The 14,762-nt window shown below is 36.0% G+C and overlaps 1 protein-coding gene across 1 annotated transcript; it reads left to right on the top strand.

Annotated features, from left to right (window-relative positions):
- Positions 1–6,828: 6,828 nt before the first annotated feature.
- On the top strand, positions 6,829–14,109 carry LOC118579195 (hyaluronidase-5-like). The gene is made up of 3 exons (XM_036180322.1): positions 6,829–7,782; positions 8,555–8,644; positions 13,573–14,109. Exons 1-3 carry the CDS (start codon positions 6,829–6,831, stop codon positions 14,107–14,109), a joined length of 1,581 nt encoding a protein of 526 aa, XP_036036215.1.
- Positions 14,110–14,762: the final 653 nt, after the last annotated feature.

Here is a 14,762-nt window from a genome sequence, read left to right as displayed (position 1 = left end):
AGTGAAGAAAACCCCTCTACCCAGAATCCATTTGATACCCTGAGGTGAGAATTTGAGCACAATTAACATTTACCATGAAGGCTGATGATAGAAAGACAGTGCCCCTTTGCACTAGAACTCTAAGCTGGTATCCCTGGTCACTGATACCTGCCTCCACCACCACCTCAAGGAAAGGAACAGGACTCAGAATACTATTCTTTTTCTATGACAAGAAGTCAAGCACCACTTTCCTTAACATTTTGAAAATTTTGATTCTAATGTTTTAAAAGAAATCACATTTGCAGTGAATGTTGATTTGTCTTAAAGTTAACTGTAATATAATGCAGACATGTGTCTATCAGTAACTTAAATGCTGACCCATCAAATAAAAGAGCCAATGGGAGCTGCCTTTACCACTGGACCCTGGAACTCATTTCAAACACTAATAAAAACATTTATAGCATTCTTTTGTTAATGTACCATTCTTGCTAATCTTCCCTGCCACCAAACACAAATAACGACTCACATGCCACACACAGAAATACTGGTCTTTCTGCCCCATCATAAACATTGCAAAACATTTTTTTCTTTGGTCAAAGGGCTACCTTTTTCTTACTCAGAGTGTTAAATACTGCATACCCAATACATTGGAAGCACTTCTGACCTACAGAGACAGTAGATGAAAACTCACTTACTTCAGTAGTAAGTTGCCTATTTTTCTTCTATGTCATAATCAAATAGAGAAAAAGCTGTCCTAGCTTTGGGGAAGATGATTATCAAGTTCTGTATCTGTAATGTTCCACATTGTTTTTCCTGTAATTCACCTAATTGTGTGAGAGGTGCTTCTGCCATAATCATCCCTGGTAGATGGAGAAATAGAACTTCTTGGGCTTTGAGGGCCTCCAGAATTTCCAAACATATTTGGGGCAACATTCTGAAAGCTAAGGCAAAGATGCCAAGATGCCAAAGATGAGGAAGAAGAATGAGAAATTGAAAAGGGAAGAAAGAAGAAATGCAACATTATACTAAATTTTCTTGTTGAAGCAAGTTTGTGTAATCTAGTTCTGGTCAAATTATCTGTAAAATATAGTTCAAGAAAAAAATGTTAGAAAATATCCTTGCTTTAAGAAAAGAAATGTTCACTTTTTCTGTTTTTTTTTAAATGCTTATCTTTTTTAAAGATTTATTTGTCTATGTGTGTGGGGGTATGTGGGTATGTACACATGAATACAGTGTTCATGGAGGTCAGAAGAGAGTTTTGGATCTCCTGAATCCAAAGTTACAGGTAGTTGTGAGCCACCCAATGTGAATGCTGAGAATTGAACTCAGGTCTTGTTTAAGAGCCATCTTTCTGGTCCTTTTAATGTTACCTTTTAAAAGTTCATCTTAAACTCAGTTTAGAATCCCTACAGTGTTTAACTGGCAGTAGGCATCCATCTTTGTTTTGAAATAAAGAACTTTAGTACTCTGTACCCAATGTCCTTAGTGTACAAGAACAATAAAACTGGAGTCTACTCTCAAAACAACTTTCTATCTATCTATCTATCTATCTATCTATCTATCTATCTATCTATCTTTTAAAGAATGAGTCTTTAGATATTTGTGGATATGATCCAGTTACAGTAAAAGTTGATTTTGGTAGTGTGAGGCTCCAAAGGCTACCAGCTGTTTGCTCAGTCCTGTGATGGCCTTTATCATGCTCAGGTGTTCTAACTGAACAGCAATGGAGAATGAGGGCATGGCCAGAGAATTACCTAATTCTTCCTGCTCCTTTCTATGCCTCACCAACTCCTAGATTCTTTTTGTCACCAAAAACATTATCTTTATATACCAATACTTACCAATGTTTCTGAAAGTTCTCTGTTTATATTTATAGCAACAGTTTATCTTTAAAAATCTATAATTTTAATGGTAAAATGACTATAGCTGCGTGCAATTCCTAACATCATCAAGCTGATGGTTACATGGATGAAGAATATTATAACGAAGTCCTAGATGCAGCAGTGTGATGGTTTCTATTTCATAATTATGTCTGTATTTTCTGTACTTTTAATTATGATATACTAGAGCAAAGCATTCATTATGAAAGAAAGCATTTGCTGTAAAGAAAGCAGAAATCAATACAAGAAATTTAGTCCCTTTTGTTTGGCCTATCCTATGGTAACTTGCCTGTTTTGATCTCAACAACTTGTACCTTCTCATAAAATCATTTTGTACATTTCAAATAGACACAACAAAATTGAAAAAAAAGAAAACAACCAAAAATCAATAACCAACTTCTTTGCCATAAAATAACACAGAAGTCCTGATCAGCCTTGCAATGAACAAGAGTGAGAAACTTTTTGGTAATTTTTCTTTCCTCAATGAAGAGAAGCAACTAGTTCAAGTCTGTTCTGGCAGATTCATTTTTAGCTTTACACTTTATGTTACTTTCATTTCTTATTTGAAAAACTATATGACAGTTGGATCCAAGAGTAGCTAAAAAATATTTAAAAGATAGTCAGAAAAAATGAGCATTCATAGAGATGAAATTTAATTCTTTAATCATCTGCTTACATGCTTTTGTGTACCTCAACTTTTAGTTGTATATTTTACTTTAATTAGCAAGCATTTAAGACAATTTACATGTTGCTTCACTAGGATTATAACTGGTTATGATATTTGCATAAATTATATCAAAATGAAATGTGGTTTTAAAGTGTCACAGTGACTTACTCTAGATAGTTTCTCATTTTAGAGATTTTTGAATATGTAGTGGTAAATACTATATTATTAAGTGTGTACAGATGGCTTTACAATTTTATAACAAAATTATTTTGGGATTTCTCAGTCAACTGATGCCTAACTCAAAGGATTTAAGAAGCAGGAGTGTATTACATTGATAAAGTTTCCTTACAACAAGAATAAGAGTTTAACTCGGATTTCAAATGTATTTCATTCTCTTGCTTCTAAAATTATTTTGTAAGAAAACTGTTTGTAAAGGGATGCAATCAACATGTCATTTCTTGAGAAGACATTGAGACTAACAGATTTTTTTGCCATAAAGCCACTAAAGAGTGGTCTAGTGGCTGGCTTTAGAAACAGGGTGAGTCCCCCCCCCCCATTGGAGCTTGAGGGGCTATTAGGACCTAATTGTTGTGTATTGAGAACACTGTTCCTAGGTTGAACAAGAAGACACGTAGGAGCCAACTGTAGTAGAATACAGGTGGCATAACCCTTACCTAAAATGCATGGAATCGGAAGTGCTTCAGATCATAGCCTTCATATAGTTTTAGAATATTTGAATATACACAGGAAGATATCTTAGGCATGGGACCGAAGAAAACTAAAATGCTGTTATTTTATATATACCTACTTGAAAGTAATTTTATACAACACTTTAAAATGTTTTAATTCACAGAATAAAAATTAATGATGTAGGATTTTCCACTTGTGCTTTCACGTTGGGGCTCAAAAAGTTTTAGATTTTGAAGTATTTTGAATTTTGTTTCTTCTTTTTTCAAGTAGGGATGTTTTGCCTATAGTTGAAAGGAGGGATGAGGCCACTTGCTACCTGTTGTTAAATTAGTTAAGCCTTTAAAAATTATTTTTATTTTTAAAATATTTATAATTGAAATAAAATTATGTCACTCAATGTGCTCCCATTCCTTCCCCCAGGCCCTTCCACCCACCCACCGTCAAATGCCTCCCATGAGTCCTACTCTGAAGTTGGAAGCCTCTTTTTCTTTTATATATTTTATTTATATATACATCCATATGTATGTATCTGTGCACAGAGACATATAAACCCGACCTGATGAGTCAATTTTTTGCTTGTTTGTATATGTGTAGTATATGGTTTCAAGGTTGATCTCTTTGCATTGACCAACCAATATAGGGACTTATCCTCAATGGAGGGTAACTCTTCTTCCACTGGTTAGTAGTTGCCTGCAGTCTTTGTCTAAGGGTGAACATTTCCTTCCAACATTTACATATTCATTGATATTGTAATCGTTCTAGTCTTGTTTACAAAGACATTTCTAGAAAAGACTTTTTACACTAGACTTCCTGGTATCTAAGAGCCGTCTGTACGGCTCTAGCAACTTTTTTTGCCCCATCATGATCCTTGAGTAGGAGGGATACAGGAGCTATTGATGTAAATGTATCTGTTGGGCTTGAATGGTCCACAATTTGTTGATCTCTGCATTGTGTCCAGTTGTGGTTTTCTGTGATGGTCTCTGTTTTCTGTAAGGGGAGATGTTGTTGTTGAAGGACGGCAGCTACTCTTATCTGTGGGTATAATGATGAGATCCAGAGTGTAGTAAAGAATTATATTCATCTAGAAAAGTGGCAGTCGTAGTTCTAAGGTTCAAAACCTCACTAGCCCTGGGGAGGCTGGCTAGTTTTCCAGTACCAGACCTGTTGAGTGGCTCTTGAATCCCACTTGACGGCTGTTGTTGGCACCGACATGTGAGTGCCACTTATTGCACCTTCACGAATATCTTGCCATGCTGCTCATTGTCATGATCTGGAAGTGTGCAGCTGGATAGGACTGTTAATTGCTTTTTTTCCCCTTGACAGTTTGCATAATATTTTCTGGAACTATGGAAGATAGACTGTATGAAAGAGGCTTTTAGGTCAGATCCAGCTCAAATAATTTGAGTCCTGTGTCCTAAGTGTGCAGCGTCTTCAGCATTAGGGACCCACCCCAAACCCTGAGAGGCAACCAAGAGCTACATCTATAATGCATATTGCTTTCAGAATCACTTAGTTAGTAGATAAATGCAAATTAAAATATCCGAGATTTCATCTCACCCCACTCAGAATAGCTGAAGTCAACAAGAGACAACAAATGTTGGTGAGATTGTGGAAAAAGAGGAGCACTCACTGTTAGTGGGTATGCACTTTAGTTCATGCGTTCTAGAAATCAGAATGGAGAATCTTCAAAAAACTAAAACTAAATCTACCATATGACCCAGCTATACCACTCCTTGACACATGACCAAAGGGTCTGACATCCTACTTCAGATAGTTGCTCAACAATGTTACTAGCCACTCTATTCATGATAGGTAGGAAATGGAAACGACCTGAATGTCTTTCAACACATGAATGCATAGTAAAACTGTGGTTAACATACAAAATGCAATACTATTCAGTTGTAAAGAAAAATGAAATTTTAAGGTAAATGGATAGAACAAGAAAATATTATATTGAGTGGTGTGAACCAGACCCATAAAGACAAAAGCCTAGTCTGGCATTTATAGAAAGCTAAGCCTTTATTCAATTTCCTTGTCCCATCTGTTAGTCAGTCATTGATGTTGACACTTGATATTTGAGAAGAATTATTTTGTCCTTTATTTTAGATTAAAATTTTCTACATTTTTTAATATGGAGGTATGTATGAGTTTAAACAATGAACTTCTTGGGGCTTTCACCTGTTCTAGACAATAGGAGAGTATAATTCATTATGTTTAAAACATGAGACTAACAAAGGTTAGGATTTCCTTTTATTGTGACTATGCCATTCTTTTGAGGTTATTTTTCAACAACGAGAATGAGTGAATAGTTGGCTATGATAAGAACAACATTCCTAGCAAGAAGGGTATAATTATCACTCTACCGTCACATGGCAACATATTTATATTTTGCCATATTTTCCTTCTGAAAGTAAAACATTTAAACATGTGTTAGAGGTGGTAGGTTTTTCATACTGGTCCATGGAATTTAATTTCTGGTTCTTGGTTCATTCATTATACAACAAATTTACTAATCATCCTTCAGTTTACTACAGAATAACAATGCAATTTTGCTTATCAAACACTGTTTAATCTCCAAAATCCATATCTTGTTTTTATTAAAGGTAGGCTAGAGCCAATTCCTTTTGTAAAGATATAAAGTAGCTTGTGAATTTTAACTACGTGTAGACATTGCTGTAAGATTTGGTCCCTCAGGGTTCTCAGGGGCTCTTGAACTTTTTTGAACTTGTTGTAAACATAAAAACTGCCTTTTTCTTTCTCCCTTGTTGTTGCTAAGAAAACAAGTACAGGTGGATGAAATGAAAAAATTATGAGCCAGAATGGTGGCACATAGCCATATAACCCCAAATGCTCGGGAGGCTGAAAAAGAACAATCCCAAGTGCCAGGTCAGCTAGGCGAGCTTAACAAGACCTTGTTCAAACAAACATTGACTGAGGATGTAACTTAGTAGTAGCAGTATTTGCTTCATGGGCAAGACTTTGGGTTTAGTTTCTAATATTGTTCCTACAGTCACACACACAAATGAATCTGAAAAGGCAAAAATTTTCAATTGTATGACAAGTTGTTTTCAAAATTTGGCATTTAGTGACAAGAGTGGTCTTTCAACCCTGCTAAACAAGAGTTTATTTTCTTTTGACTTGTCTTTGCTCAGGCATCTGAGGATATAAGAAGGAAAACAGAAACATAGTTACAGCTAGTTATCTGTGAGATAAGATGAGATTTGGAGAGGCAACTTAGCTGTTACAGAATTTATATCATATATAAGAGAAAAAACCCTTTTTGATTTAAACACAGTAGGAGATTCTATCTTCTGAAATTGACTTAAAGTGCTTATAATCAATGCTGAGGACTTAATAAACCTTCAAATACAGTGGTAATAAATTTCGCCTTTACTGTTTTTTTCCCTTTTCCTAGTTATAGATTGTACAACTTGTCACAAAACAATCCTGAAACATGATGCAAGAAGAATAGTTCATTGTAAGGCAGTCATCAAACTTTCATCCCTCAGAAAGGCCTCATGTCACTATCTTTCTCACCTTTTGCACCAAATATTGGAGAGACCAAAGTGTGTAAGAAGAAATAAGTGTTTGCATACTAATTAATTCTCTGCAATGCGAGTGTTGGATTTGAAGCACTCCTTTTCTGGGAGCTTTTTTGAGTTTAATGGAGCACTCCAGGCAGTATTAGTCTTACTTTTGCTTCCATGTTGCTTGACTGTAGATTTTAGAGCACCGCCACTTATACCTAATGTGCCTTTCCTCTGGGCCTGGAATGCCCCAACTGAAGCTTGTCTCACAAAGTTTAATGAGCCACTAGATCTTAGTTTGTTCTCTTTAGTGGGAAGTCCCAAAAAAACTGCCACGGGTCAGCCTGTCACGATATTTTATACTGATCGACTTGGCCTCTATCCTCATATAGATGACTCACAAACAAGTATTCATGGAGGGATACCCCAGTTGGGATCTCTGAAAAATCATTTGGCAAAATCAAGGAGTGACATCGAGCATTACATGCCAATAGACAATGTAGGCTTGGCTATCATTGATTGGGAAGACTGGAGGCCCACCTGGTCAAGAAACTGGAAACCCAAGGATATTTACAGGAATAAGTCTATTGAATTGGTCCACCAACAAAATAAGCAACTTAATTTAACAGAAGTCACCAGGAGGGCCAAAAAAGAATTTGAGCACGCAGCAAGAAATTTTATGGAAGAGACTTTAAAATTGGGGAAATCACTTCGGCCAAATCACTTATGGGGTTTTTATCTTTTTCCTGATTGTTACAACAATAAATTTCAAGACCCCAACTACAATGGACATTGCCCTGATATAGAAAAGAAAAGAAATGACGCTCTCTCCTGGATATGGAAGGAAAGCACAGCCCTTTACCCATCTATATATTTGAAAAGTGACTTGAAGTCATCTCCACAGGCAGCACTCTATGTCAGAAATCGGGTACGAGAGGCCATTAGGGTGTCTAAGACAAAGGATCCTCATAATCCAGTTCCTGTTTTTGTATATTCTCGCATTGTGTTTATCGATCTGACTTCCCAGTACCTGAATCAGGTAAGTAAAACAAGGCATGGCAGCTAAGAGATCATTTTTACAAACTGTGCTGAATGGAATTTTATGTATTCAAAGGGTAAAATTTGGTATTTAATGTTTATGAATATGGACATCAAGAAAGTGCTGTTTGTAATGGAAGCAAAATGAGAACACTTTAAATCTTTTAAAATGAACAATAAAATTTTTGGTGTGGGTGAGTGTTCATTCACCTCCAATGTCATTCCTTTATGTCTCCCTTGATTTTTGAATCAGATCCTCTTGCTGTGACCTGAAGTTAGGTTAGTCTACCTGGCTAGTGAGCCCCAGAGATCTACCTGACTACCTCCCAGCATTGGGTTTGCAAGCTGGCAAGCTTGCCTCTCCATGCCCCATCCCTTTTTTTAGAGCATGGGTCCTAGGGGTGGAGCTTGGGTCCTCATGCTTACACAGCATCCACTTTATCAACCAATCTATCTCCCTAGCCCAGCACTTGAATCCCGATTTTAATCCTATGAGATGCTAGTATCCATGAAGAATTATATGTAGTATAGACTATCCCTTAACTGTTCCTCTTTTTTATTTAATGAATATGTTCTTTTGCCAGAAGAAGTAAGTAAAGCAATGATAGTCTCCATTTTAAAACAGTAACAAAATGCTTGTGTAGAGTGTATAAAGAATATAGAAATATTTAAATTGTTGGATCATCATGTTTAAATTTGGTATTACTGTCAAATGTTTAATACTTTCACTTCATCCCTCTGAGATAATTCTTTCTTTCTGTCATATTTTCTAGGATGACCTTGTGAATACAATTGGTGAAACAGTTGCTCTGGGTGCCTCTGGAATGGTAATGTGGGGAACTCTTGGTTTAGCACGAAGTATGGTAAGTTGAATTAGTAGGAAATAGATGAAGATATTTCTATAGCTTTAATATGTTAATAATCATACACACACACACACACACACACACACACACACACACCCCAAAGTGCAGTCATAAATGTTCCCCATTTTCCCTTCCACTGCCACACTAGGGCCAATGAATAATGAATAAGGTGGGAAATGTAGGATCAAGCTATGGAGGAGGGTCATGCAGAGTGTTTTGCAGCCCTGGCTCTCTGAAAAAGATTGAAATTGTGTGTGTGTGTGTGTGTGTGTGTGTGTGTGTGTGTGTGTGTGTGTATGTGTGTGTGTATACCAGGAAAGAGAGTAGATGGTAAGCCACTGGGCTTTCACATGTATAGTTTCTCAAATAACATGGCTTCCTCGCATTGAGTGGAGAGATCTACTAAGAATGATCTAGCTACCCCTTACTTTTGTCATCCTTATCAATAAGAGTTACAGAGACAAACAGTGCAGGTTAGAGTGTTATGATAGAGTGGTGCAAGCCTCCTATCATCCCAGAGAATCTGAGGGTCAGCAGTAGAGGATCCCTGGAGGTCTTATCGCTGTAGCCTCTCTTGTTCAGATGGGCTCATCAAGGGCAGGAAGAAGGAATTCTTAGCTGTCATGTCCCAAGAGAAGCCTGACCCTGTACAATCTCAGTACAGCATCTTGTGTGTTTGGTTGTTTTTGGCAGGAAGGGATTTCCTGTCTTATGCAAGTGGGTACAGGTCTCAAGTACTGACTTGTAATAAGATTCTGTCTCTTCCTCTATTTGAAGGAACACATTTCACTGTAATGTCTGTGAATGAAAAATAGACACAGGTTGATGTTCTGCCATGTCTCTGAAGGATCTTCAGTATGATTCACTCAGAGATAGCCTTCAACTTTGATGGCACTGCTTTCTATTTAAGGCACTGTCTTAACATTATCTCTTGTGGACTCTTTCAATATGTTTCTGCTAAATTTCCTTAATCCATGATCAGTTTAATTTTATCTTTGTTATTCATCATTTCTGATCTGTATTCCCATGGATCACCTGTCACGTTTCCTCTAATTTCCAAGAACTTGAGAAACTGGTGATTGCACAGTTTTGTGTTCGTTGGCAGATGCTAGAACTGAATTAAAACAAGTACAAAGAAAACTGTTTCCCTCCACTCTACTTTATCAGATCCAATGATGTGATGAAGCCAGTTCTACCAGTTTGACCTTATGAAACCTGATTGTTTATTGTTCAGGAATTTGTTAACCATAGCCATTATTAAAAGTAAAATTATAGGAAGACACAGTATAGTATATAAAAAGAAATAAAATTAATGTTAAAACAATAACTAATATAAATTAAATATAAACATGTTTTCATAATAAAAATAAAAGGAATAACTAATACTCAAAATATACCAGTTTTTATTTCCTGTTCACTTCAGTGCATGGGGTTGGATAGATCTAGATGTTAGGTATATGTAGATGGATACATCCTAGAATGGATACTACCCATGTCACACGTTTATACTGTGTAATGGTTGTGTGCTCAGTTCCCAATTCTGCATTCAGTACTGTTAGATTAGTAACTTGAAGTTGGCTGAAGTGGGTATATTTACATTATATCTCTTATACAGCCAGTTTAAATCTTTCCATAGAGTACATATAAGGTGATCCTCAAATCACACTCATTCCACTTGTCTATCTTTTGGCTAACCATTGTCTCTGAAAGCATCTGCAACATCACTTGAACTTGGTATAACTTTTAATATATTTGGCACTGAGAATACAGCATTAAAGAATACTGACAATCTGTACACACTTGAAACTGGAGGATATCAAGGAAACAAAACCTTGTAAATCAACATGATCAAATCTCATATGAACTCACAGAGACTGAAACAGTATTCATAGGGCCTGTGCGGGTCTATACCAGGTCCTCTGCATATATTATTATGACTTAGAGTTTAATGTTTTTGTGGGATTCATAAGTGTGCCTTCTCTTGGGCTCTTTTCCTTTTGTTCTTTCCAACATCAATGTGATAATTTTTGGTTTTTCTTATTATATTTTATTTTGTTATAATACTACCTTTTAGGGGCCTGCTCTTTTCTAATGTGAGTCACAAAGGGAGAGGGAACAGAGCCAGGTGGAAGGGGAAGTGGGGAGAAACTGGGAGGAGTAGAAGAAGGAAAAAACTATAATCAGGATGCATTTTCTGAGAAAAGCATCTATTTTTCAATAAAATGGAAAACTAAATAAAAAATGAAAACAGTGCTTTTGGGACACTAAAAAAATGTGCTTGAAGAAAATATTTGATATTAGAAGTTCTTTACTGGCAATTAGTATATGCATGTGAGTCCTACCATAAAATATATTTTGATAATATATTTCTCTTTCCCAACTTCTCCCAGATCCTCTCACTTCCTTACTCACCCAAACTTCATAATTTTTCTTAATCTCTCCTCCTCCCTTTCCACCCCTCCCTTTCCTTCTCCTATTTCTCTCAAATTAAAAACAAAAAGCAAAAAAAAAAAATCAATACTAACAAACTAAAACCTAATCAGATACAAAGAATAAAAAAACAACCCAAAATGTAATATATAGCACACACAGCTGATTGGAGTCAGTTTGTGTTGGTCAACTCCTGAGCGTCAGGCCTGCCTAGGAGTAACTTTTAAAGAAAGAAACAACAGTATGTAATAGTGAATCTTTGGAGTAGATCAGAATATCATGTCTTTACCCAGGGCTAGAGGGAAGGTCCCTCCTCAATGACTTTTATGGATCTTATAACATTCCCTCCTTGAATAGGGATCTTAAATCATGTAGGAGATAAGCTGAAATTGGGAAATAAATAATAAACCATTTCCACAAGAAAAGTCTAGATATCCAAATCCAAACCTATTCACTGGAAGGGATTGGTGTATGGGCTAGAGTCATATTCTAATAGGTAGCAGGTGGTTGTTGTTGTTCTTCTTCTCCTCCTCCTCCTCCTCCTCCTCCTCCTTGTCCTTCTTCCTTCTTCCTCCTTCTTGTTCTTGTTGTTGTTGTTGTTCTTCTTCTTCCTCTTCCTCCTCCTCCTTCTTCCTCTTCTTCTTTTCCTTCTTCTTCTTCTTCTTCTTCTTCTTCTTCTTCTTCTTCTTCTTCTTCTTCTTCTTCTTCTTCTTCTCCTTCTTCCTCTTCTTCTTCTCCTTCTTCTTCTTCTCCTTCTTCTTCTTCTTCTTCTTCTTCTTCTTCTTCTTCTTCTTCTTCTTCTTCTTGTTCTTCTTTTTCTTTTTCTTTTTCTTGTTCCTCTTGTTTTTCTTCTTGTTCTTCTTTATCTATTCCTCCTCTTCCTCCTCCTTTCTTCTAATGAAAATGAAGTCTTTTTCATACAAAAAATTGCTGATCATGGTTTCTCCTCCCTCATTTCCCATATCCTGCTCACCACCTCACCCTTCCAACTCCATGCCTTCTTTCTCTCTCTTAAGAAAACAGGCAAATAAAATAGACAAACAAAGATAAAACAAAAATAAACTAAGAAAGAGCACAGGTAGACCCTATGCATGCTGCCACAGTCTGTGAGTTCCTATGTGTGTAAGTCCTATTGTGTTTTAATGACACTGTTTCCTTGACATCATTCATCTCCTCTGGCTATTATCTGGCTCTTCTTCATCATAATTCCCTGAGCCCTATAGTGAGGGATTTGATAAAGACATCCCATTTAAGATTGAGTGTTACAAGATAAGATGGTTACAAGATGTTTCACTCTGTTCACATTGTCAAGTTGTGGATCTCTTTACTAGTTCCCATCTAGTACAGAAGAAAGCTTCTCTAAATATGATGGAGTGAGACACTGATCTATGAGTATAGCAGAATATCATTAGGAGTCATTTTATTGCTACAGTCCTTTAGCAGAATAGTAATATTTGATGTTGCCCTAGGTCCATGGATTATCCAGTTTCAAATCCTTGGCCACTTGAACAGTGTCAGGCATAGGTTCCATCTCATGGAGTGGACCTTAAATCTTGTCAGACAGTGACTTCCACAGTGTTTAGTATCACTATTGCACCATAATGCATAGCTTCTAAGCAGAGTGTTCCTTTAAAAGAAATAACAAGGAATTAGGAACCAGAACTATTCCGGAATTCTATAACTCCAGCAAAGATTCCTAAGCTGCCTAATAAATTTTTACCTGCAGTCCTCATTTATACCAGTATTAAGATGCTCAACACTCAAACTCTGTAAAATTTGCCAAAGGACTGACTGTCATGAATACACAATTATGTAACTAAATAAACTATGCCATCTGAACCCATTTGTTTTGAGCCATCACTTTGGGAACTATTTTTGATGCTGTTTAAACTTGTCTGACAATTATAATTCTTACTATGATTTTATGGTTAATTGAAGAAATCATAGGCCTCATGTTAAGCATGTACATATGTATCTTCCTTTTTGTCTTCAAAATAGTTCCATGTATCAGGCTTTAAAAACATCCTTATCTTACAGGTGATAAAACTCAAGCATAATTTTATCAATTAATTCAATTAATAAATTTGACTTGGGGTCATCCAAATAATAAACTACGACTTAGAAAGTTTGATATATTCCCAAGTCATACAGAAGGTTATGTATGAATGTATTAACTCCATCTTTCAGAGCAAGAGAGATTCCAAGCCCATATTCTAAAAGCTGAAACATTCCATCTCTTAGATTAATTATTTAATAATTGTGGAAATTCAAAGATAATTGTGCCTCAACCAAATAATTATTCAGTGCCATGAAATGGCACACAAAACTCAGGAATGTTTTGTAAATAATTGGTTAAATAATATTGCTTTTTAAATTGAAAAAGAGTACTTCCTAAGAATGTGGTGTGTCTATTGCTTTGTTTTCTAAGAGTTGCTTGATGCAGTATATTGTCACATAGAACTTATGCCTTGATATTCTATCTTATGACATTACAGAAATCTTGTCTGACCTTACGTGATTACTTGGAGAACACACTGAATCCTTACTTAATCAACGTCACCCTGGCAGCCAAAATGTGTAGCCAAACACTTTGCCGGGGTCAAGGCATGTGTTCGAGGAAAGACTGGAATTCAGATGACTACCTTCACTTGAGCCCCCAAAATTTTCAGATTCAATTTGTGAAAAGTGGAAAGTATGAAATCCGTGGCAGTCCCACCTTTGATGACCTACAGTACTTTTCCAAAAACTTCCGTTGCAACTGTTATGCCAACCTGAACTGCAAGGAGAGAGAGGACATGGAAAATGTGAACACTATCAGTGTGTGTGCTGTGGAAGATGTTTGCATTAATTCCTTTGTCATTGAAGAACCTAACGCTCTACCTGTCAACTGGAAACACCCTAATTTTGCTAATAGCAATCAGTCAGATATTATATCATCTGCCACAAGAGGTCCATGTGTGCTGAGGAAAGATGTCAGTGGCTATCTCTTTGTTCTCTCTATCTATTCACAGCATTTGAAATATTGGCTATAGGTTCTTCGATCACTCAAAAACTGGACATCATCTTTCAGAAACAATTCTATAGAAATAATAAAGATTCTACTTTGAATTTCAGAGACAAAATATATTCTTATATCAAAAACTGAGTGCAAGGCTGTCATAGTTACAAGATTAACAGTCTGAGAAGAACGGAGATTAAATAAAATCAAGTTTCTATAAATGAATGTCTTTTAGTAATTTGTTTTTAGTAATTTGCTGTTGGCTAAAATTTAGTAATGTTTTAGTAATTTATCATTAGTTATAATCTTCAAGGAAATGAAAATTTATATCTTTTAAAATGGAAGTGCTCTAACCTGCCATAACTGTAATTTTTAGCTACTGTATCTTGAAAAATATTTAGCTTTATGGAGAAGTAAACTTTAAAAAAATGATAATCTTATTTTTTATGACTTACTATATTTTTAAAACTCATATTTTGAAGTATTCAAATTGACTTTCCATTTCTGATTTTCAAGTTTAATTTGTGTACCTAAAATGGCTTTTTAAAAAAATTTAAGCACCTACTTGTACATTAACCTGCTCATAAAGCATGTATTGAGTTTTGCTTCTTTCGAGCTTGGTATTCAATGTCACTAAATCCTTATGAAGTAGCATATTTCTTTCCTTCAGTGAGTCTGTTGTAGGTT

Source organism: Onychomys torridus, chromosome 3 (assembly GCF_903995425.1).
Source record: "Onychomys torridus chromosome 3, mOncTor1.1, whole genome shotgun sequence".
Classification (NCBI taxonomy): domain Eukaryota; kingdom Metazoa; phylum Chordata; class Mammalia; order Rodentia; family Cricetidae; genus Onychomys; species Onychomys torridus.
The sequence above is the reverse complement of the archived record's forward strand: the minus strand, read 5'-3'. Positions and strand labels throughout refer to the sequence as shown.